Below are 23,383 nucleotides of genomic sequence, written 5' to 3'. Positions count from 1 at the left end.
CAATTGAGGCAACTCCTTGTGGCTGTGTAAAAAGAAAAAGAAAAAAAAAAAAGCCATCCACAGGAACAGTGAAGCTTATAAATTCCCACCTACCCATCATGTCCACATCTCCTTCTGCCTTTAATTAAGGGGCCAAGTCAACCCATGCTCCAGTGACCCATAAAGAGTGTTTTCGAGATCATATGAATTCATCTTGATGGTGATGGTTTGGGGCTGGAGGGTTACTCCACAGAAAAGGGGACAAAGGAGGACCAAGGAGGCTCTGGGCTCAAAGGCACCCACCCCACTCCACACTAGGAAAATGTGAAATAAGGGGCGCCTGGGTGGCTCAGTTGGTTAAGCGTCTGCCTTTGGCTCAGGCCATGATCCTGGAGTCCTGGGATCAAGCCCTGAGTCTGCGCCCCGCTCAGCGGGGAGTCTGCTTCTCCCTCTCTTCCCTGCTTGTGTTCTTTCTTGCTCGCTCACTCTCTCTCAAATAAATAAAATCTTTTTTAAAAAGCAACAAAAAGAGAAAATGTGAAATAAAAATAAGTAAAAATCACAGGACTAGAATCAAGTTATCCTGACCCAAGAAATAACAACAACAAAAAAAGGGGCGCCTGGGTGGCTCAGTTGGTTAAGCGACTGCCTTCGGCTCAGGTCATGATCCTGGAGTCCCTGGATCGAGTCCCACATCGGGCTCCCTGCTCGGCAGGGAGTCTGCTTCTCCCTCTGACCCTCCTCCCTCTCATGCTCTCTGTCTCTCATTCTCTCTCTCTCAAATAAATAAATAAAAATCTTTAAAAAAAAAAAAAAAAAAAAAACAACAACAAAAAAACCCATCATTTAAAAGACATAATCACACAATAATAAAGCTATGTAGATCTTACAACAGCAATTTACTCTTTCTGAGCAGCATGGGGTGAAGAAAAAGACACAGAAATTCAGGGTCACAGGGGCGCCTGGATGGCTCAGATGGTTAAGCGTCTGCCTTCGGCTCAGGTCATGATCCCAGGGTCCTGGGATTGAGTCCCGCATCGGGCTCCCTGCTAGGCGGGGAGCCTGCTTCTCCCTCTGCCTCTGCCTCTCTCTCTCTCTCTCTCTGACTTTCATGAATAAATAAATAAAAACATTTAAAAAAAGAAATTAAGGGTCACAGTCAAGTCCTGACTCGACTACCAGTCCTGGCTCTGGGTGACCTTAAGCAAGCTACTTAATATCTGCAATAAAGCAGTCAAAAAACCTTCCCAGGGGTGCCTGGGTGGCTCAGTTCGTTAAGCAACTCCCTTTGGCTCGGGTCATGATCCCAGGGTCCTGGGATTGAGCCCTGCATCGGGCTCCCTGCTCGGCCAGAAGCTTGCTTCTCCCTCTCCCACTCCCCCTGCTTGTGTTCCCTCTGACACTCTCTCTCTCTGTTAATTAAATAAATAAATAAAATCTTTAAAAAAAAAAAAAACACCTTCCCAGATGGCAGTTATATTAAATGATGGAATCCAAAGCACTGACTGCTAATTGGCACACCACAGACATAAACTCAAGAAACAGGGAAAGGCCGTGGGAAAGGAATGACCTTTAGGAATGTTCTTTATCTCCGGGGCTCCTGGTTGGCTCAGTCGGTCAAGTCTCTGACTCTTGATTTTGGCCCAGGTCACGATCTCACGGTCATGAGATCGAGCCCTGTGTCGGGCTCCACACTCAGCACGGAGTCTGCTTGAGATTCTCTCTCCCTCTGCCCCTCTCCTCGCTCACACTCTGAATAAATAAATAAATAAAATCTTAAGAAAAAAAAGGGATTTTCTTGATTTCCTGTCATTTAACCTGTTCCTTCGCTTAGCCTCCCCATCTCCTTTAAGGGCACTCATTGTGCACACAACTGTTCAAGCCAAAACAGGAAGGTCATCTTGAGGCTTCTCTTTGCACACGTTTCCACCTCCAATCCATCAGCAAGTACTCTTGGTGTCAACCCTCAAAGATCTCCCAAATCCATCCCCTTCTCCACATCTCTATTGCCACTCCCTTCCCAGGGCACTATTTCTGCAATCAATTCCGAACAGATCTTGCCTTCACTCTTCCCCCTACTAACCATTCTCCCACAGAACTTCCAGACGATTTTTTTAAATCCTCATGAGATAACAGTAAATATATATATATATATATATATATATATATATATTAGTCTCTGTCCCCAGTTCCTGACACAGAACTCCTAGAACCCTTGTAATTTCCTAAGTGAGAAGAGCACTAGGAACATTTTTTGCCCTAATACCTGGTCTATGACCCCAGTTCATGACACAGAGTTTCTAAATCCCCTGGAATTTCGAGGGTGATAGCAGTATCTTTTGTTCTAACAAATTGACTCTTGGTAGGCTCCTGGATGGCAGCTGATCACCAGAAAGTCTGTGGATAGCCGCTGAGAATTTTCAGCCCCACCTCCCATTCTCCAGAGAAAGGAGAAGGGCTGGAAAAGGAGTTAGTGATCAGTGATGTCCATGTGATGAAACTTCCTTTTAAAACCCCAGAAGTACAGGGTTTGAAGAGCTTCCAGGCTGGTGAACACATGGAGGTGCAAGGAGAGAGGTGTGTCCAAGGAGGGCATGGGAGCTCCATGCCCCTTCCCAGATACCTTGCCTCAGGCATCTCTTCCATCTGGAAGTTCATCTATATCCATTATCATATCTTTCTATAACAAACTGGTAAACGGTAAGGAAACTATTTTCCTGAGTTCCGTGAGCAGTTCTAGCAAATTAACTGAACCCAGGGAGGGGGTCATGGGAATCTCTGAATGATTTATAGTCTATCTGTCAGAAAAATGGGTAACAACTAGACTGGCAGTTGGCGCGCGAAGGGAGATGAGGGCATCTTGGGGGACTGAGCCCTTAACCTGTGGATCTCACACTATCTCTAGGGAGACAGTATTAGAATTAAGTTATAGGGCACCCTGCTGGTGTCACAGAGTTGCTTGGTGTGGAGAAACCCCCACACATTTGATAAGCAAAAGTGTCAGAAGTGTTCTATGTGAAAGTAGAGACACAGAAGCAAAAGTGGGTTTTTCCAAAACAATCCTGAATCAGGCATTTCCCTCATCTGTAAGAGAATCTGAGCAAGCCCAGTATCATCCAGCCCCCACCTACCCTTCCACCAACTCAAATCCCTCTCCACCTTGTTCACCACACTCCAGACCAATAGCCTTCTTTATACTTTTCTTTTCCATCTCAATGCTTCACAGATGCTGTGCCCTTTGCCTGAAATCCTAAATACCTGGTTCCTTTCTCGCCATCCTTTAGGTCTAAGCTCAAATGTCAAAGGAGCCTTCCCATCACCCTAGCAAAAGCAGCTTGCCCCTCTGACTCACTATCACATCATTTCTTTTATGTTTAAAATTATATAATTCATTGTGTATTTATCGCCTCACTGTGGTCCCTACTAGGGTGTAAGTTTCATGTGGCAGGGATCTTGCTTCCTGGATTCCACAGCTCCCAGAACAGTGCCTGACCTATGGTAAGCCATCAAATGATGGACTGTTAGCTCATTCTAGACAAGAACCCTCCATATTTACAGGAAACCCAAATAAAATATTATTCAATCTACACTGGTAAGTCCCCCTAGTGTCTAATTCTTCAATACCAGAAAACTATTTCTAACACATGACCACAGTCCTGTAAACTGCAATTTAAATTCTCAGTAAAAAACTAACGATGTAATGTATGGTGATTAACATAACATAATAAAATAAATTCTCAGTAAAGACAGTCTCTTTTCTACCTTCTAAAGGCTGACTGATTCTCCTCTCTTTAAGCCTCTTGTCTTTTGTTTCACTTTTTATTGTATTTTTTTTAAAGATTTTATTTATTTATTTGTTTGAGAGAGAGAGAGGGAGAGCAGAGAGGGAGAAGCAGGCTCCCCGCTGAGCAGGAGCCCAACACGGAGCTCAATCCCAGGACCCTGGGATCATGACCTGAGCCGAGGACAGATGCTTAACTGACTGAGCCACCCAGGCACCCCTTGTTTCATTTTTTAATCTCTAATATATTCACAGCTTTCCTCTCAGTTTCCACATACTTCAGGAAAGAGTCTAACCAAAACTGAGTAGTTGGTTAGTGCATCAAAGCATTCAGCCAGTTTAAAAACAGCATTCAACTTCTGGCCACCGTGAGTGCCAGACCTATTCTTATGATCCTGACAAAGAAGTCAAACAGAATCACTTCAGGGGCGCCTGGCTGGCTCAGTTAGGAAGAGCATGTGACTCTTGGTCTCCGGGTCATGAGTTCAAGCCCCACGTTGGCTGTAGAGATGATTTAAATAAATAAATAAACACCAAAAAAAAAAAAAAAAAGGCAATCACTTCACATATCACATCGCTGTTGTTTTTGCTAAATTTCCTTGTTATGTATTCTGGCTTCCACTTAAACCACTTGCCATTTTCTTCACCTGGCCTGTTCTTAAGGCAGTATATCACTAGATTCCTCAAAGCTGCCAGTATCTTTTTTTTTTTTTTCATTTTTTCTAGGAGATTGATGTCATATGAGTTCTCAGTTTGTATAACAAAGTACTTAAGAGCAGGAAGCACCAAGGAAACCTGTACCTACAGACATACTCTTCAGTCCTATTTCCTCTACCCAGACGATGTGCTTATATCGTCATTTAGTGGATGCAGTGTTGAAGGGTTACAATGTAATCTATTCTTTGACCTAACCATCCCCACTGCTCAACTGCTCCTCTCTGCCTTCAGTCTAGATTAAAGAAGCCACACGCTTTCCTTCTGCAAAGTACCCAGATCATGCCACCTCCCTTCCCTTCCCCCTCCTCCTAACCCATTTTTGAAAAAAAGTCAAAAACCTAAGACAATCTTTTCTATGAGTGAAATGTCACAACTGGGAAATCGAGAATTTGCTGAACTAAGACCATCTTTCCTATGAACCAAGTGTCACAACACTGGGAAATCGAGAACTTACTGAATGGTATCTTGAAGCTTTTTAAAAAATTAGTAATAAACACACTACCCCGAATGAGTTATCCAAAACCCCTTTAAGAATTCAAGTTAGTAAGTCAAAAACAGAAAAAAACTAGAACTTCCAGAAATGTCAAAATTCTTGTTTGTCAAGCAATTGTAAACAGCCTCGAGGCTCCACCGTGTATTTGTACATGCACAGGGTTATCAATGTGAAGTCAACACAGAACAAAACTTTTAAAATAACTATATTTTAGTACTACACATACCCTCACTTTTAATCAATTCATAATATGAAGAAACATTAAAAGTTTTACCTACCTTAGCTGGAGGAACTTTTCCAGCAGCTGTGATCTGACCAGTGAAAAACCGTCCGAAATGATTTGATGCTAGTACAACAGCTTTATAACTGAAAAAATAAATAAATATTTCCATAAAATGAAAGATCTTAGACTCATATATTATCCTAAGTCACCAATTAAACTTTTTTTTATTATTATGTTATGTTAATCACCACACATTACATCATTAGTTTTTTGTTTGTTTGTTTTTTTTTTAAAGATTTTATTTATTTGACAGAGAGACACAGCGAGAGAGGGAACACAAGCAGGGGGAGTGGGAGAGGGAGAAGCAGGCTTCCCGCTGAGCAGGGAGCCCGATGCGGGGCTCGATCCCAGGACCCTGGGATCATGACCTGAGCTGAAGGCAGACGCTTAACGACTGAGCCACCCAGGCGCCCCACATCATTAGTTTTTGATGTAGTGTTCCATGATTCATTGTTTGCATATAACACCCAGTGCTCCATGCAGAACGTGCCCTCTTTAATACCCATCAAGAGGCTAACTCATCTTCCCACCCACCCCCCCGCCAATTAAACTTTCTTTAATAGTCAAAGAATAATCGCTAACATTTTGTAGTACCCACTACGTGTCAAAAACCGTTCTTAGTGTCTCATGTAAACCTACTCCTTTAACCTCCATAACAATCCTGTGGAAAGGTACAGTTATTACCTTCATTTTGTAGATGAGTAAACAGAGACAGAGAGATGCAGAGACTTGCTAGTCACTCGGCTCGCAAATGGCAGAACCAGAAGCCTAACCCTGGCATCCTGCCTCCAGAAGCACACTCTTACCCAGGACGCTCCCTGACCTCTTCACAACAAATATTGCACAAGATCAGTTGGGGTAAAAAAATGCTAACAATGGTTTTCCTTGGGTGCTGGAATTACAGATACTTCAAACTTTGTTTTACTTCACTCTACTGTCCAAATGTTCTTAGATGATGATGTAGTATTTATATAACAGGGAAAAACCTCAAAATGAAAAAGAAATTAGATGTAGCTATATACTTGTACATAATAAAATTCCAACCTCAGAAAAACAATTCCTTTGACCACCAGTGGTTGAAAGCATGGGACTTTGAGGCAGAGTGCCCTCAGCACAGGTCCCAATTCTACCACTAACTAGCTTTGTGACCTTGGGTAATTTTCTATAATTCTCTAATGCTTGGTTTCCTCATCTATAGAGTGGGGGCAAAAAGAGCATCTGTCTCTTAGTGTTGTTACAAGGACTAAATGAAATAATGCAGGTAAAGCGCTTAGCACAAAGCCTGCCACAATAAATGCTTGGTCAATATTAGCGTTTCTGGCCAAAGAAACACTCTGTGCAACAAAAACTAGTAAAATATACCACCTTTCCTTACTAGGATTTTTTTTTTTTAAAGATTTTATTTATTTATTTGACAGAGAGAGACACAGCGAGAGAGGGAACACAAGCAGGGGGAGTGGGAGAGGGAGAAGCAGGCTCCCCGCAGAGCAGGGAGCCCGATGCAGGACTCGATCCCAGGACCCTGGGATCATGACCTGAGCCAAAGGCAGTCACTTAACCGACTGAGCCACCCAGGCGCCCTTTACTAGGATATTTTTAACATATTAGACTAAGTTGATTTTCAGATCATTTTATACCTAAAAGGCACTTCTGCACATTCTCACTTGATAACATACATATAATTAAAATTATAATGCAACTATGTAATAAGATCCACCTGCTAGCTGACAATAAAATCTTTCCCTGATCCTATTTTTTATAAAATAATATTTGATACAATAATGGATGCAAAAGCATAAAATGGTAACCACTATTACTTTAAGTTAAATCATATTACAGCAAGAAAACAATATTTTAGAGATTATGTTGTTAGTCTTACTTCTGAATCAAAGTGATAGAAATTTTCAAAAAGCAAACATAATAAAGATTCAAATGCCACTGTAAGAAACTGGAATATTTTAAAAGATTCAGTTGCTATACTGAAAAAATAACAAAAATGAGATGGATCACACAGGAAATGTATAAGAAAACGCTGACGGTGGGAAAAAGTGATAACAGTTTACCCTTTTTTTGATGAGAGCAAAAAAGCTCAGAATGAACATCAATGAACTGGAAGGAGCATGTCTTCACTGTACCATGGTTATGTGTCTGAGTTAGATAATGATTTATCACATATTGTGTGGATAAGCATACTTCAAGATTCACCTCTATGCCCTTTGCATATATCAGCTCAGGACATAATACACTAATTCTTTAAATTGTGCCCCATGGATCCCCAAAGGTTCAAATTTCAGCCAGCTCTGGGGCCATTCCAGGTAGGGTAGAGAATAAACATGTTTCTGGACACCCCTCCATCCCTCGATTCAAGCAAGGCCACTCTGCTCTTACTGGATTTGTTTATATTGCCTCATAATATTTCATTTGCTCAAAAGATTCTACAGTTAAAAACCATTGATCTAGAGCCACTGACTCTGATAACCTTTCATATACATGCATTTCACAAGACAAAATCAACAACACTCTTAAAAGATTATATTGTACATCTTCTATAGAAAAATTTTAGTCCCATAATACATAATGTAACTTTTCTACAAACTAAATAATATGGCAAAAATTTTGTCCTTTGGTGTATACTTTATATCACAAAAAAATGTCTTCCAAATCAACCATTTGCCATATTATAGTAAGGATAACAAAATGTGTTTTTAACTTGTCCATTTTGTTTTCTGCTTTTCTATCAAAAACGAACAGTTGAAACCCAAAGTAGAATCCATTTGCTCTATTGGCCTATTTGATATGCTACACCTAAGATATAAAACCTAAGAAAACGTTCAGTTCATGTGTCAGGCCGTAAAAGGCTTTATTCAAGTTAGGCTCTCTTTCAAGCACTATTTAACCGTTTTCATCTGTTGGTGCCCCATTCATACTAGCAAATTGTCACTACCAATGGTTTTCATGCTTAAAATCTAATTCAACTAGTCTCTTAGAGGAGTTGATTTCATAAGCATCATCTATTTTCAGATTTCTCCCACTCTCTAGGCAGAGTCGGCAATACGCTGCACTCATACAGCTACTCCCACCCCTTCCCAGGGCAGGCACGATTACTCAGTCTGAGCCACATTCTTCTGAGCAGAATGCACCTTAGTCTCCTCTCAACAAAGCACTCCAACCAGTACCCTGGGAATGCGTGAGTGGCGGGCAAAGATAAGAGGACATAGTTAGCCCTCAGTTAGCAATATGGGGTTTGACACCAGATGAAACTTCCTCAAGTCCAGACATTTTCCCTATTCATTAAATATTTTATGAATTTACCTAAGCAAAACCTAATTAAAATGGTAAATGCTAATATATATATACGTTAGGTTGAACCATATGAAACTGCCAATATCCAACCATCTTTTACCTATAAAAACAGCAATTTATGTTAACTAAACTCACTGTGATAATCATTTCACAATATATTGATATATCAAATCATTATGTTTATACCTTAAACTTATACAATGATGTAAGTCAGTCATATCTCAATAAAACTTGAAAAAAACAGCCATTTCAACCTAATATATACATATATACACATATATCCACACATATACAGAAGAGAGTCTATTCCTCATACAAATAATTTCACAATCAAATAAATAAATAAAAATCTTTAAAAAAAAAAAAAAGGGCGCCTGAGTGGCTCAGTTGGTTAAGCGACTGCCTTCGGCTCAGGTCATGATCCTGGAGTCCCTGGATCGAGTCCCGCAACGGGCTCCCTGCTCAGCAGGGAGTCTGCTTCTCCCTCTGACCCTCCCCCCTCTCATGTGCTCTCTCTCATTCTCTCTCTCTCAAATAAATAAATAAAAATCTTTAAATAAAAAAAAAAATAATAATTTCACAATCATTTGCTCTGGTGAAAGGAAATAAGGCTTCTACCTATGAAGACTAAAAAAGGATATAAAGCAGACTGCAATATGAAGAGTCATTTCCTATAACTGTGAAATAATAAAATGAGCCTTAAAAAATAAGCAAACTCTCGGGGCGCCTGTGTGGCTCAATTGGTTAAGCATCTGCCTTCAGCTCAGTTCATGATCCCGGGGTCCTGGAATCAAGCCCCGCATTGCGGGGCGGGGGGGGGGGGGGTTCCTGCTCAGCAGGGGGCCTGCTTCTCCCTCTCCCTCTGCCTGCTGCTCTGCCTACCTGTGCTCTCTCTCTTTCTCTGTCAAGTAAATATATAAAATCTTTAAAAAATAAAATAAAATTAAAAAATAAGCAAACTCTCAAAAAGCTGCAATCTCCAACAATATTACGAGTAAAATCCCTGTAAGAAGAGCTATAATGAGCATGTTTCTAGAGTACCGCTGTGCTTTTGTTCAACTCAAATGGAAAAGAATCAACATACCCAGCAATGTTGGCCATGGAGCTTAGCGCGTCATATCCCTGAGCAATTGTGACTCTTGGAACCTGGTCCATTGCCAAAACTGTAGTTTTTCTTTTAGAAAGTTTATTTAGCAAGTCTGGATTTTGGGCTGGGTAAATAAAGCTAATCAGTGTTCCCGATGTCTTTAAAAGGTCGGCTTCATGAACACCTAAAGTTGGATTAACCATGGGGGCTCGCACCTGAGGAAAAAAAGTCACGTCACTGATTAAAAATGTAAATATCTTAATCATATTTTTAAGTAAACAGGACAATTTAAATAATATGCAATGATTGAAATAACACTCCAGAAGTAATCTTTCAGCAATAAATTTCTGACTAAATTCCTAAACAAGGCAAGGAACACAAAGATCTTTGCCATCTGTCCCCTGATTGATGACCTACAAACTGTTCTGAGTACATTATTTACAAATCTGAGCTTTTATTCTGGTAAGATTAAGAGATATTAGAATAAACGGGCAGGGAGTTTTTGTTGTGTGTTCAAAGATTCAATTCTTGCAAATTTTGGCAAGCACAAACATTTGGAGTGGCAAAAAGTTAAGAACATTTTAACCTAAACTCTCCATTGTCATATGTATAGATCTATGTCACCTTAAAATTCCAGCTGAATATTTCTAGATGAGCACAATTCAAACTAGTAGGCTTGCTGAATTGGGCTTAAGTAAAAAGCTATAATATAATTTTGTTCCAGGAAGAAGTATCAAATAAGTCAATGAACGCACACACCATATGTTTGAAAGTTTCAAATGTCCACATTTCGAAGCCAATTTTTTTTAAATCCCACATTTTAAAATGTGGCTTTTGTTTTGTTTTTTTAATTTCACTTGATCTTAGCCAAAAGGCCAAGAAGCGATGTTATTTTAATTTCTTACAGCCATTTTCAGGGACCTTAACGACTTCAATGTCTTTAAGGCTCAGAACATGGCTTTACTATCACCAGCTTTTCCTAAGTTCCTGCAGGCATTCAGGTAAGCAGATTCATTGGCTGGCTTTTAAAATGTGTTTTATATCCAAGTTTAAAAATCAATCTTCAATTAACATGTATCCTTTCATTAGCTCTTATTTCACAACAGCGCTCTTAGGCAAGTAAGCCCAGAAAGCAATAGCTCAGGGACTTATGTTTTAAAAGGAAACACAAACACAAACACTGGGTCAATATTTTCATTCCACAGCATTTCATCTCAATTTACCTATGAGACACTTTATTTGTTACTCCCATGTCAGTTGCTGCTCTGGTGATTCATGTGATTTTATAATTAAGACTCTCTGGCAAGGTCTATTTTTCCTCAGTGAGAATCTATAATATAGATTTAGTAAAAATTAGAGGACAACTTTGAATTAATTCTACTGACCCCTATCAAATCTCAGCTGAAACTGTTGGCATCTGAGTGATTTAAGTCAATAGGATGTCTCCCTCAATGTGCTTTCTGGATCCCTAGTTGCTCAAGATATTAACAGGCTTGACTCAGAAATTAGGTCCCAGAGCCAAGCAGTTTATTAATGCAAGTGTAAAGTTATATAAGTTTCTATATTGTAGGATTTCTCAGTGCTTTTAACATGCTCATATACACTGTGAATCTCTAATAGGAACACAAAGCATTTCCAAAACTTATGTGTACCCTACCAACCCTTTACTGCGGGACATCTCAAAAGTTTTTGATCCCTAGAGCATATATTGGAATGGATTATACTTATTTTTGTACCTAAGCTCTTTTACTATACTAAGTTATATCACCAAGTATCTGTAAACCTGAACGCTCTAAAAGCTTGAGTTGAATTACAACTTACCTACATACCATAAATTTTACTATTAACATCTATAGCAAAAAATTTTGTCTTCTGCAAAAATCACTAAAACCCTACCCAACTTATTCAGTAGAGTTTATGCAAAAAAAAAAGGCAATTATGTGATTGATTCACCTTAGAAATTAATATACAAACACACACACACACACACACACACACACACACAAAGCTGGTATTTCCTGAAAAAGAAAGGAGCTTCTTTCAGGCTAATGATCAAGCTTCTACAAGCCCTATTTCCTTCCTTGTCTTGGTTGCAGAATGCTTAGGATTTAAGTTAATGCTCCCCTCTAGTAATTATCTCTGCTAGACTTGTGATGCAATCTCTTCCTTTCTCTATATGATTTTTTTTGCTTCAGATTTTACATCTAAAGTTCTTCAGCACATAGATTGCTATTGTATATTAAGACCTTTTATTAAAGTAGGTAAGGCTACTCTCCACTCAGGCCCCTCTTGCTTTCTCCAGGGCAGCCCTGCCCTCTCTAGAAATAGCAGTTATGTCAGATACATCACTCTTCCTTCTATGTATCAGAAGATCACAGCTACATCACTGTTCCTTCTATGTATCAGAAGATCACGGTATATTCAGTCCCAGGAGGAATTCCATGCCTTTTGTTCTATTCTAGTAGCACTTAAATACTCACCTGTAGGTATTTTGGATATATATGAACCAGGAAGTGCAAATTCTCCCTAGCCAATAAGAAGGGAATTTCCATATGACAAACGTAAAAAGGAAGATCACTTTCTCCCCTCATGGATAAACATGGATCACATTGCCTGATAAAAGTTCTATTGGAATATGAATATTCACAACATACAAGCATTTCTCTGAGGAAAGACATTGTTTGAAAATATGAAGAGACATAACAACAGTTTAATTTTCCTATGAAAAGTTTTTTAAATGTCGGCATGCCATAAATGAGGGGGGAAAGGAATAATTACTTTGACCACCAAATCAGAAGCCAGCACTTCCTTCACCCCTTGGATCTGGGCACCTGCTGCTTTGTAGTGATCATCAGAAAACTTGGAAGCTTCACCAGCACCTGATTCCACGACAACACTGAAACCCTGCTTGACCAAGGCCTGAACCCCAGCAGGAGACAATGCCACCCGCTTCTCATTTTGGAAAATCTCCTTGGGGACACCAACAGTCAGTTGTTTATATGGAATTCCTACAAAGGCAAAAAAAAAAAAAAATTAGTAAAATACAACAACATAAAAACAAAAATAGGCAGTCTGTTCAAAATATACCACACATACAAGTTGCTGCTCAAAATAATATTCCCGCTTCATAATCATAATTGAGTTTTTTGATCGATCATGGGAAATATTTCTGCCCACTCTCCTGAAAGTTCCAAATATTTCATTTAACCAAATGGTTCTCTTCAAATCACATGACTAGATTAGTTTATCCTTAGGGGGAAAAAATGGGTTGTAAGAGATCATTCAACAAGCAAATTCCACTCTTCAAACTAACCCTCTGGGATTTATGGTCTCCTTGTCCTTACCTTTAAGAAAGACAGAAGTAATCTGCTGTTTTGAAGAACAAGCCTATACTAGACACTTTGGTGGCCTGCCACACTCAAGAGTTTCCTTCCTGGCAATTTGACCAATGCAATTCCTCATAGATTTCCAAGGTTGTATCCTGAGACCCTACATTCTTGGCCCCCACTGATTAGACCAGGGATCAACAGCTGGGTCAAAGATAATAGTCTACAGGCCAGACAACCTCTGACGTGACTTACACAGGAACTACCTGAGGACACTCTATGTTGGCCAGTGATGACCCAACCCATTCAGGTTCTTTTTCAGGGCGTCTGTGACCCACAGAAAAGGACAAGGGAGTAAATGGTACAGAAGCTATTTGTAAGCAACCATGAGGTAATCAAAGGGAGGTATACAGGCATAGTAGTAGAAACATCAGGAGTGGAGATACAAAGAGGGAAGATGAGCCACAGCTATGACATTCAGAAGAACATTCCACTTTTCCAAGAAGTAAATGAAGAGTTTCCTGGGCTTCTGTACTTCCCAAGATCACATACAATAAACCCTCATCACAAAATATAGCCTGATGGGATCCTATTCCTTGCAACCCAAAAGAGCCTGCATGATATATATAAAGTATTTATAGATGGTTCTGAACAGCTTTAACTACAGTACATTAGTTTCTTCTGTTTTACTCAACATGAGGGCATAAATAGATTTTTTTAAATAAAGATCTGCTTTTATATGTTTTACTAAAGCTTAGGAAATCTACTCTAACAACCTAAACTCTAGATATACATAATAAAAAAATTAAATTATCTCCACAGAATAACAATAATCATTAAGTGAGTGAGGCCTCAGAGAAATGAAGTCAACCTAAAATACCACCACTTGATCACAGTCTTAGACCCCATACTCGATAAACGGTAATAACTGATAGTAAACCAAAGGCAAATATACGCTGAATCTTACCCTCTACTTGAAGAAGAGGGAGGAAAATAATAGAAAGAGGGAAAATATTTTGGATTGATGTGCAAAGTTAAATCACATATACATTTCGGGTTTACTTATCTGACAATCTCAAATTACCTAGGCCCTATATACCATAAGCCAAGGAAGCTACCGAAGACAAATGAAGTCCCATCAAACAGATTTAGGAGCCAACCTGAAAGGGCATCCACTTGGCCAAATAGGAAACAATCTGAGCATGAAAGAGAATAATTAATTGCAATGTAATAAAACACATCCAAGTGAGTTAGTTATGATACTCAAAAAATATTTTTTTAAAAGCTTCACTAGTCAACTAGTCTTTGGTCTCCCAAAGATATCCACATTCTAATCCTCAGAACCTGTGAATATGTTAGGATACACAGCAAAGGAGAATTAGGGGAGCAGATGGAATTAAGGTTGCTAATCAAATGACCCTGAAATAAGGAGATTATCCTGGATTATCTGGGTGGTCCCAATGCACTCACAAGGGTCCTTAATTGTGGAAAAAGAAGGCAGAAGAGTCACAGTCAAATAGTAATGTGAAGATACTATGCTGCTGGCTATCAAGACGGAAGTGGGGGCCACGAGCCAAAGAACGCAAGCCAAAAGCTGGACAAGGTAAGGAAAAAGACCTCCCCTAAAGCCTCCAGAAGGAATATAGCCCCACCAATACCTTCATATAAACCTAGTGAGAGCCATTCCAGACTTTGGCCTCCAGGAGTGCAAGACAATAAATCTGTGTTGTATGAAACCCATATATTTGTGATCACTTGTTACAGCAGAAATAGAAAACTAATACTTAAGGGAACCAAGACATTATTACCAAAACTAGTAAATAATGGGACAGAATCAAGCATTTATCCCACCTTGGCACCACAACCTCAGGGTAACTAAATAATAGAGGGAAAGTTTCTCTTTACAGAAAAATTCTAGCTCATAAATGAAGATAAAATGATAGAGTATCACCATTTAAAAAACCCCCATAAAACCATGGATTTAGTTAATGATCATTAAACGTCTGTATAGCCTTTGAGTGAAACAGTGATGGGAGCTTCCTAATAGATGGATACCAACAACATCTAAACTCACTGATTAATCTTCTTGATGTAATGCAATAGATCATACACAGCATCACCTATGAAGTATTCTTACCAAAAAGAAAAAACAAACAAACAAATCTGAGTCTAATCAAGCCTCTAGATCTAGCTAAATGGTACAGAAAATACAAGGGACAGAGAAACTGGGTTTTAATAAGACCAAGGGAATTTAGTCAGCCAAACCTAGAATGTGAAATTCTGCAGGGCAACAACGACATTCTTCAACAAATAAATTAAAAAGAGAAAAAAGGAAACATAGAGATCAAAAGAAGGGATGTAGCAAGCAAATACAACATGTGGATCCTGTTTGGATCATTATTTGGATAAGGCAACTGTAAAAAAACACTTTTTTTAAATATGAATACTAACTGGATTACTTTTCATGCTTCTCAATGTGGTAATGAAATTGTGGTGTTATACATTTTAAATAGAATCATTATCTTTTAGATATAAAAAATGATTATCTAGGAAATAGTCAAGAGCCAGAAATTGAATAAACAAAAGTCTCCTGCATAGTCAATATAGAGATCTTGATGTCCAGCCTTTAGTCACAAGGACAATTCTCACGTCCTCAATGCAGTTACTTCTATCTTATACACAATTTTATCACGCTTGGATCATCTGGCTTTCTAGAACACCTAAAATAAAAATCTGAAGATAAAGTTGAGGACTCTCAGGGGCAGGTACCTGGCCAACAGTCACTTGTCATGTGAGAACAAGAAAAGAGGCTGTGAATTCTATGAAAGACAGACATAAGAACTCAAAAAGCATAGCGGTGTCAGGATCCTGAATGCACAGAGTCCTACAAACGTAAAAAGAAGGGCATTATTCTATGTGGCAAAAACTTTAGGTTGCCCCCCACCAAATGTCCATCCTGTTCTTCCATCTTAGTTACAGAATGCCGATTTTAATGGAATATGTCGCCATCTAGAACAAAGGACCTCTTTTATGTCCAAGTCTCCCTTATAACCACATAATGGCCACCTATCTGAGTTTTGGCCCATGAGGTATAGACAGTCCTAGGAGGGTCTTTGTGCAAAGTGCATAAAGGGATCTCATTCAGCTTAGAAAGCCCTTATTTAGCTTCTCCTTTTGGCCTACACACTAGAACAGAAGCATGGGGATCCTAGCAGGGAAGGCCTTGTAGGCTACCGAAAGACTTCAGCTCTTAACTCTGCATGGGCTAGGACACTGTGGCAAATTCTGAATAGAAAAGTACATGATCTTTCATTTTTAAAAGATGATGCTGTCACGTATAGAACAGACTGTAGCAGGAGCAGAGGCAGAAAGCATAGAGCACATTTAGAAGATGAGCACAACAGTCCCGTGACAGATGATGGTGGTCCCGTGACAGATGATGGTGGCATGGAACAGGAAGATAACAGCGGTGATGGTGAGAAGAACAGACTCCGGATACAAGGTAGGGCTGAACCGTACCTACTGTGAAGATCTAGGAAGACTCCAAGGTTTCTGACCTAAGCAACTGAGATGAAGTTGCCATTCACTAAATCAAGAAGCACTACTTCAGATTAATTCATATACTTAGTTGCTAATTCTTGAGCAGAGATGAGCCATGTATGTTACAATTCCTCCATACTGACAAGGAAAGAGGAAGAGCTGCTGGGAGAAATGGTTACTCTGAGCAATAGTTTCCTGGGTACAACTCAACTGGTTTATCATTTCTCTTTTTCTCTCTTTTTCTATTTTCTTTTCTTCTCTATTAGCACTGACAATCAGGAACTTCTATACATGGAAAATATTTTTAAAAAGCACTCCTTAGGGTTCTTTTTTTAATGCAAAATGATGACTCACAAACACCAGGCTGTAACACTGCATGACTTTTCCTTTTATCAATCATCAGGAGATCTGTTAGCTCCTACGACTTGAAGGTTTGACTTACATCCATTGACGTGAGACTTTACCTGGTTTTACAGGAGCTTTACACCAAAGAGCCTGATGAGTATGAAATGTTCGTAAAAAATCCTTCTTCCCAGGTATAACCTTACAGGACCCCAAATTGCTAAGTAAAGGACACGAACAGCCAGTCACCACGGTTTTCAGTAGATTCGCCATGTTCGTATGAGCTCCCAACTTTCTGAATCCCAAATTTCCTTGAGCGTAAATCACTAAAACGAAAGAAAATAAAGTATTTATGTGCTAAGAAAAACATACTTTGTCATTTGAACATCAAAAACATTTTTTAAAAATACTAATTCAAAGAGCTTGGAATATAAAGTTTTATGTGGGCATCTACAATGAATTTATTTGCCAAGCCCTTTACTTACAGAAGATGCTTCAAAACTTTGTTTCCGACTCAGATATGTAAAACTTGAAATCCATTTTCCCACTAAAATAGTGGTTATAAACCCACTATTCAATTTTAAGCCTTGATCACCTAAGTCTAATTGATCCTTAATGTAGCTAGAAAGCTGAAAAAGAAAACTGCTATAGAGTCCAATCACATCTTACATGAAAGTTGTCTTCTAAATCTGCACATACAGCAAAAATTGCATAGTTATCCTTGAATTTCCCTTAAATTGTCTATAAAACTGTATAGTAGCAAGCTATTTAGCCACCATGTACAGAAAACACTGGCAACCCATTCAGTGCAGCAAGATGCTTATCCTGTAAGACCCCCGAATTGAGATTGAATGAACATGAGATGCATGTTTGCTAAGTGCACATCTCAAAAAATTAAACATGTGTGAGATATGACACCAATTTTAAAAAAGAAAGAAAAATGCCATTATCACATAAGTTTGCGCTTGTAGGTGTGGGTGTAACTAGGAACTCTTCCATCAGTGGTTCTCACAAGTGGCTACTTCTTTTTTTTTTTTTTAAAAGATTATTTATTTACTTATTAGAGAGTGAGCAGGAGAGAAACAGCATGAGAGGGGAGAGGGTCAGAGGGAGAAGCAGGCTCCCCGCTGAGCCGGGAGCCCGATGTGGGACTCGATCCCAGGACCCTGGGATCATGACCTGAGCTGAAGGCAGTCGCTTAACCAACTGAGCCACCCAGGCGCCCACAAGTGGCTACTTCTTTACCAGCTCTAACTGGGCCGGATGAAGTGTCACTGACCTTTGTTATTATTGACCTAAGCTTCAGTGGTTACCTCCACTGCTCTGCATGGCAGATCCCCAGGGCTGCACTGAAGGCACGCCCACCATTCCCTTGATTCCCAATGTTCCCCCATCCTTCTTTTCTTTCCTTCAAAATCAGGAAGAAGCAGAAGATCTGGAATTCTATCAGTCAAGCTCAGCTAACTCCACCAACTGCTTTAAGCTCTGCCCCATCGTGTGGGCCCTGTTGGGGTCCAGCACCCAATCCCAGCAGACTCCATAAACATTCTTCCAGCGTCCAGAGGAAGAAGGGTCTAGCTTACTCAGAACTGCTGCTACAACTCCCTGAAGCAACTTCTTACAAATACCAGAAAGCCACACTGGGAATGGAAATCCTTAATCCAGATGGTGCTTATTCTTAAAATGCCCTTTAATTCAACAAACACGTATAGAGGGCTGAGTCAGAGGCACAGCCGTTAGAAGCATCTGTAGAATCAAACTGGAATAGGTGACACACTTTGAGATAAGAAAAGTCAACAAGTAATAACACTACAAAGCAGAGTAAGGCAAGTCCAAAGTTCTTTGAGGGATCAAAGAAGGAGATTATGTATTCCTACAGAGCTCAGAAAAAAGAAAAGAAACACATTTGAGATGGAGAGCGTAATGTGAAAAAAGCTAAGGAAGCGGAAGCATGCAAGATGGGTTCAGGCATGCAATCAGAAATGTATCTGAACAATGTTTTGCACTTGAATAGGTTTTATATTTTCAGTGTTTCCACATGTCATTTCATTTCAATCCCAAGCATTCCTGAGTCCCATAAATATTCTCCTCATTTATTCATGGGTCACTTCTAGGGTTAGTCATGGCTGAGAATGGAGAGCAACAGTTTGAAATCCAGCCCCGAATTCAAAACATTCACAGAATCTATGCCAAGAACAAGGGAGAAACAAAGATATATAAAAGATATATAAAAGATACAAAGATATAAAAAATTCTTGCCTTGAGGGAGATTTGTCCTACCATTACCAATGACCTAGTCTTTTTTTTTTTTTTAAGATTTTATTTATTATTTATTTGACACACACAGAAAGAGAGAGAACAAGCGGGGGGGAGTGGCAAGCAGAGGGAGAGGGAGAAGCAGGCTCCCCACTGAGCAGGGAGCCCGATGTGGGGCTCGATCCCAGGACCCTGGGATCATGACCTGAGCCGAAGGCAGACGCTTAACCGACTGAGCCACCCAGGCACCCCAACCAATGACCTAGTCTTATCCCAACCTCCCCCACTTACCCTAGTTTCTCTTCTTGGATCATCCCACCTCCCCAACAACCACCATTCTCATGGGGCTGATGAGGTTTACCCAGACCTCATCAGGGAAAGAACAAAGCTAGCTATAAGAGAGCCTGTGTGTTGTCTAAGTCTGCCGCTCACTCCCTGAATCTCTCTGCATCTCAGTCTGCTCATCTATAAAAGCATAGGAAAGCTCGTTTGTTAGACCCCATTAGGCTCTAAAACTTTTATGATGAGATTTTACAGTGCTTTAAAGCTGAAGTCCTATTTCATAAAATCTGGAAAAACTGTCCTGCCTACTTAGAAAATGGGAATTTGATGTTGAATAGATCCCTGGCATCAAGCATCAGTTAAGGCCAAGGCCTTCAGAGGCCGATCTTGCCAAAAAATTCCACTTACTTCAAGTTATGAACATACAGGACAGTGATCAGAAAGTAGTTTATTGGAAGAATGGTCCCTACCACTAAGCCTAAATCAAATACAAATGACCCTGAAAGATATTCGGAGAATATTTGAAACCGTGTTATCACAGACAGGTACTTGTTTATATCGAACATAGAATACTAGCCTAATTGTCACATTTGTCCCTCTCTTCACTTAAAAAGCCCTCTATTTTATTATCCATGTGTTTCTATGACTTTGAAGCAATGGGGGAAAGCTTTACAACTCAAAATTGAAAAAAAAAATAATTAGTATATCATTGATACAGCACTGTAATGTAAGTTATTCGGATAACTTTCTCCCCAGTAGGTAATAAAATTCTTGAGGGCAGGGAGAGAGGGCAGCCTAGAGGCTAACAAGGTGACCTGTGGGTTGTAAGCCCCCATTCTGTAATTTATTAGCTGTGTCCTTGGCAAGTCATTCACTTAACTCCTCTGAAACTGATTCCCTCACCTTTAAAATGAGGATAATAACAGCACCTGTCTGTTGTGAGGATTAAAAGGACACAGTATTTTAATTGCTATTATTATTCACTTTGGTATTACATCTGGCTCAGTGCTTTGCACAAAATAGGAAAACAGCAAGTGTTTTTTGACTGAATAAATGAATAACTAGGGCTAGGTAACTTGAAACCTAGGTATCTAAGGAACACATTCTCCAGAGTTTCAGGAGATTTCCTTTGAAAATGAAATGCTGTGTATCCTTGCGGAAAACTGATTCCATCAGCAAAGGTAAACAGCCTGAGCACACTTGCTGATAAGAAAGTAATCCTAAACTGTACATTTAATAAAATTTTAAAAAAACAGCCAGGTTTGCAAGTCAAAGGGGTGTGATGGAGAAGAGGGGAGCATTTTAAATAAAAGCATGTAAGTCTCATCCAAACGGAGTCTGTCCTACAAGACTCCTTACAAGGCGATCTCTCTAGGACTGCCCTGCACCACAGGGCGAATAAAGGACGCCTGCAACCGTAAACAAGTCACGCTTTTAAAGCAGAGCATACCAACCAAGGACACAATACCCTACAGAAGCTTAGACTGGCAGGCAGTGTGACCTCCACCAAACTACCGCCCCTCCTTCGGCCACTAAACTGCAGCGCGGCTGGCAACTGCCCGGGACCGCTATTTATAACCTTCCCCTGAAGCCGATTGGCCAAGGCCGAATAATAGACATTCCGCCTCCGGGGTTCGAATCAGCTCGGCCCCCACCGCTATCTCCTCCCGGTCGCCAACCCCGGGCCCCACTCTGCCTGGTTGAAGTTTGCCCGGACCACCACCAGCCGGCACAGACAGACACACTCACAACGTTCGCTCGCCACCTCCTAGGTCTCCAGCTGATCGCCGACCCCGAACTCCCTCAAGGTTCAAGCGCAATTTCGGGGCGTCCAGCTGCCACTTCTCTAGGTGCACCCTCTATCAAAAGTCCTCTATGACCTCTCCTCCTCCCCCCATCTTGCGGGCCGAAATGACCCCGTACGACTCCCGCTGCCCGCCAAAGCTCCAAGATCTGCACCTGCACAGCTGCCTGTTCCCTGACCCCTGCCAGTACCCAGTTCCCCAACCACCCGCCCACTCCTTTCCACGTCGCCCCAGCAAGAGACAGGAAAGAGGGCCCTCGAGGCGAGGTTCTCCTTCCGGACCCAAGCCTCTGGCCTGCGGGCGCCCGGGTGCACCTCGCACCCAGGCCACTGCCAACCCCGCCCCCTTCTGCTCTTTGACAGGTCTCCTCCTCGGCGGGGGCCCGGACAATCCCCGCGAGCCCCGCTGCCCCTCCCCAGCTGCGCCCCAATCGCGCGCCCCGGCTGCCCGCGCCGCGCCGCTCACCTTGGCGGGGAGGCCAGGCGGCCCTGGGCGGCGCGCGCGGGGGGGACGCCGCGCTGACAGACCCGGGTTCGGGCCCCAAGGCTCTGAGCCTCCAACCCGGAAGAACAGCCCCAACCCCGCGGCGGCGGAGGCCACGTGACGGCGACACACACACACACACACACACACACACACACACACACACCAGCGCCCCCTCCCCCACCCCGCCCCCCTCCCCACCCGGCCCTTCAGCCCGCTCGGCCCGGCGCCTGCCGCCCTCTCTCCGGACAAGAACACGACCTCACCAAACGCCCCTTTAGAGCGCAAAGGCTAGTTACCCCAAGGGGCCCTTCACTCCTCAGTGGCAGCCAAAACCTCTTTGTCTCGGGCTCTACCCGCGGGCCCCTGCCCCGCCTCCGCGCTTTCCCTCGGCGCGTCCTTGTCAATCAAACCTGGAGCCCTGCGCCGGCGCTGAAGTTTTCAGGGCTACATTTGGAGCTGGAGAACCAGTTACAAAGTGTGGTTTCCTCTCCAGTGTTCCACCAGAGCAAATACAAGGATAATATAACTCCATTTTTGGTACCTTTCCTCTAGCTCTCTAGGAAAAATCAGAACTTCTGTAACAGAAGAGGACCAAAAGGAAAGTGGGAGGAGGCCGGGGGGTGGTGAAGGGCGGGAATGAGGGCGCTGTTTTTCCATTCTGCCCGAAGAGGTGGAGTTAAATTCCTCGGAAACGATGTCAAGGCCCGAAAATTAACACACATCTACGTGTTGGTCTTCCCACAGCGGGCCCAGAGAAAGCCGCGTGCTGCTGGTAGTATTAATATCCAGCGCTAGAGGGCGCCCTTGGTGGACATGAAGTGGCCTGACAAGGCCTGGGTTGATGGCCGCAAAACTATGAAAGGACCCCAAAACATAAGGACCTGCTTGTCCTTTGCACATACCTCTGTCAGTCTGCAGGTGTCTTCTGATTAAAAGTGGGAAGAATCAAATGTGGAATATAAAATGGTTCACTTACCCAAAGCTCAATCATCATGAAGTGTCAGCATGATCACTGCTTTTTACTTTAAGTGAAATATTTAAGATAGGCAAAACAGATATTCCTTAAAAAGAAACTTCAGTGGGTGCCTGGGTGGCTCAGTTGGTTAAGTGACTTCCTTCGGCTCAAGTCACGATCCGGGAGTCCCTGGATCCCTGCTCAGCAGGAAGTCTGCTTCTCCCTCTGACCCTCTCTCCTCCCATGCTGTCTCTCACTCTCTCTCTCTCTCAAATAAATAAATAAAATCTTAAAAAAAAAAAAAAAAGAAAGAAACTTCAGAGAAACCCTTCCTTTAAGAACATCTCTTGTGCTGGAATTCCTGGATGGCTCAGTGGGTTAAGCTTTGCCTTCAGCTCTAGGTCAAGATCATCCAAGTCCCTGCTCAGTGGGGAGCCTGCTTCCACCTCTGCCTGCAGCTCCCCCTGCTTGTGCTTGCTCCCTCTCTCCCTCTCTTTGACAAATAAATTAAAAAAAAAAAAAACATCCATCTCTTGTGTTTAACCAGCATAAAAGGTCATTCAACTAATGAATTTCCACTGACATCCAGAGGATGTCAAGGGAAAATACTGCCCTTCTCCTGAAAGAGTTCACCAACAGGAAAGGACACAAGCTCCGTATCTTAGAAAATATGATGGGGGTGGGGGGGACAGCACCTGGGTGGCTCAGTCAGTTAAGCATAGGACTCTTGATTTGGGCTCAAGTCATG

General features: G+C 41.5%; 1 protein-coding gene, 1 non-coding gene and 1 pseudogene across 5 annotated transcripts in view; 1 reads left to right on the top strand and 2 right to left on the bottom strand.

Annotated features, from left to right (window-relative positions):
• Positions 1-20,979, top strand: part of LOC102725870 (glyceraldehyde-3-phosphate dehydrogenase pseudogene) — a 271,823-nt pseudogene extending 250,844 nt beyond the window's left edge. Inside the window, exon 2 of the transcript XR_014146913.1 lies at positions 20,969-20,979. The product of XR_014146913.1 is annotated as a glyceraldehyde-3-phosphate dehydrogenase pseudogene (transcript). The remainder of the gene's footprint in view (positions 1-20,968) is intronic.
• NNT (nicotinamide nucleotide transhydrogenase) overlaps positions 1-22,352 on the bottom strand; it is an 89,823-nt gene extending 67,471 nt beyond the window's left edge. The window contains exons 1-5 of one of the 3 annotated variants that reach the window (XM_081826084.1): positions 22,222-22,352; positions 16,974-17,177; positions 12,422-12,651; positions 9,641-9,858; positions 5,249-5,336 (exon numbers count right to left, since the gene is read on the bottom strand). In XM_081826084.1, the coding sequence (XP_081682210.1) occupies positions 5,249-5,336; positions 9,641-9,858; positions 12,422-12,651; positions 16,974-17,124 (687 nt within the window). In that variant the 5' untranslated portion in view covers positions 17,125-17,177; positions 22,222-22,352. Of the gene's footprint in view, positions 1-5,248; positions 5,337-9,640; positions 9,859-12,421; positions 12,652-16,973; positions 17,178-21,138; positions 21,351-21,659; positions 21,799-22,221 lie in introns of those variants that run through there. The other 2 variants (XM_081826083.1, XM_081826085.1) reach the window with 2 other exon arrangements.
• LOC115939677 (small nucleolar RNA SNORA33) lies at positions 10,543-10,668 on the bottom strand. The gene has a single exon (XR_004074451.1). It is a non-coding gene; the product is annotated as a small nucleolar RNA SNORA33 (small nucleolar RNA).
• Positions 22,353-23,383: the final 1,031 nt, after the last annotated feature.

Source organism: Leptonychotes weddellii, chromosome 7 (genome assembly GCF_054177405.1).
Source record: "Leptonychotes weddellii isolate Sample4059 chromosome 7, ASM5417740v2, whole genome shotgun sequence".
In the NCBI taxonomy this organism is placed as follows: domain Eukaryota; kingdom Metazoa; phylum Chordata; class Mammalia; order Carnivora; family Phocidae; genus Leptonychotes; species Leptonychotes weddellii.
The sequence above is the reverse complement of the archived record's forward strand: the minus strand, read 5'-3'. Positions and strand labels throughout refer to the sequence as shown.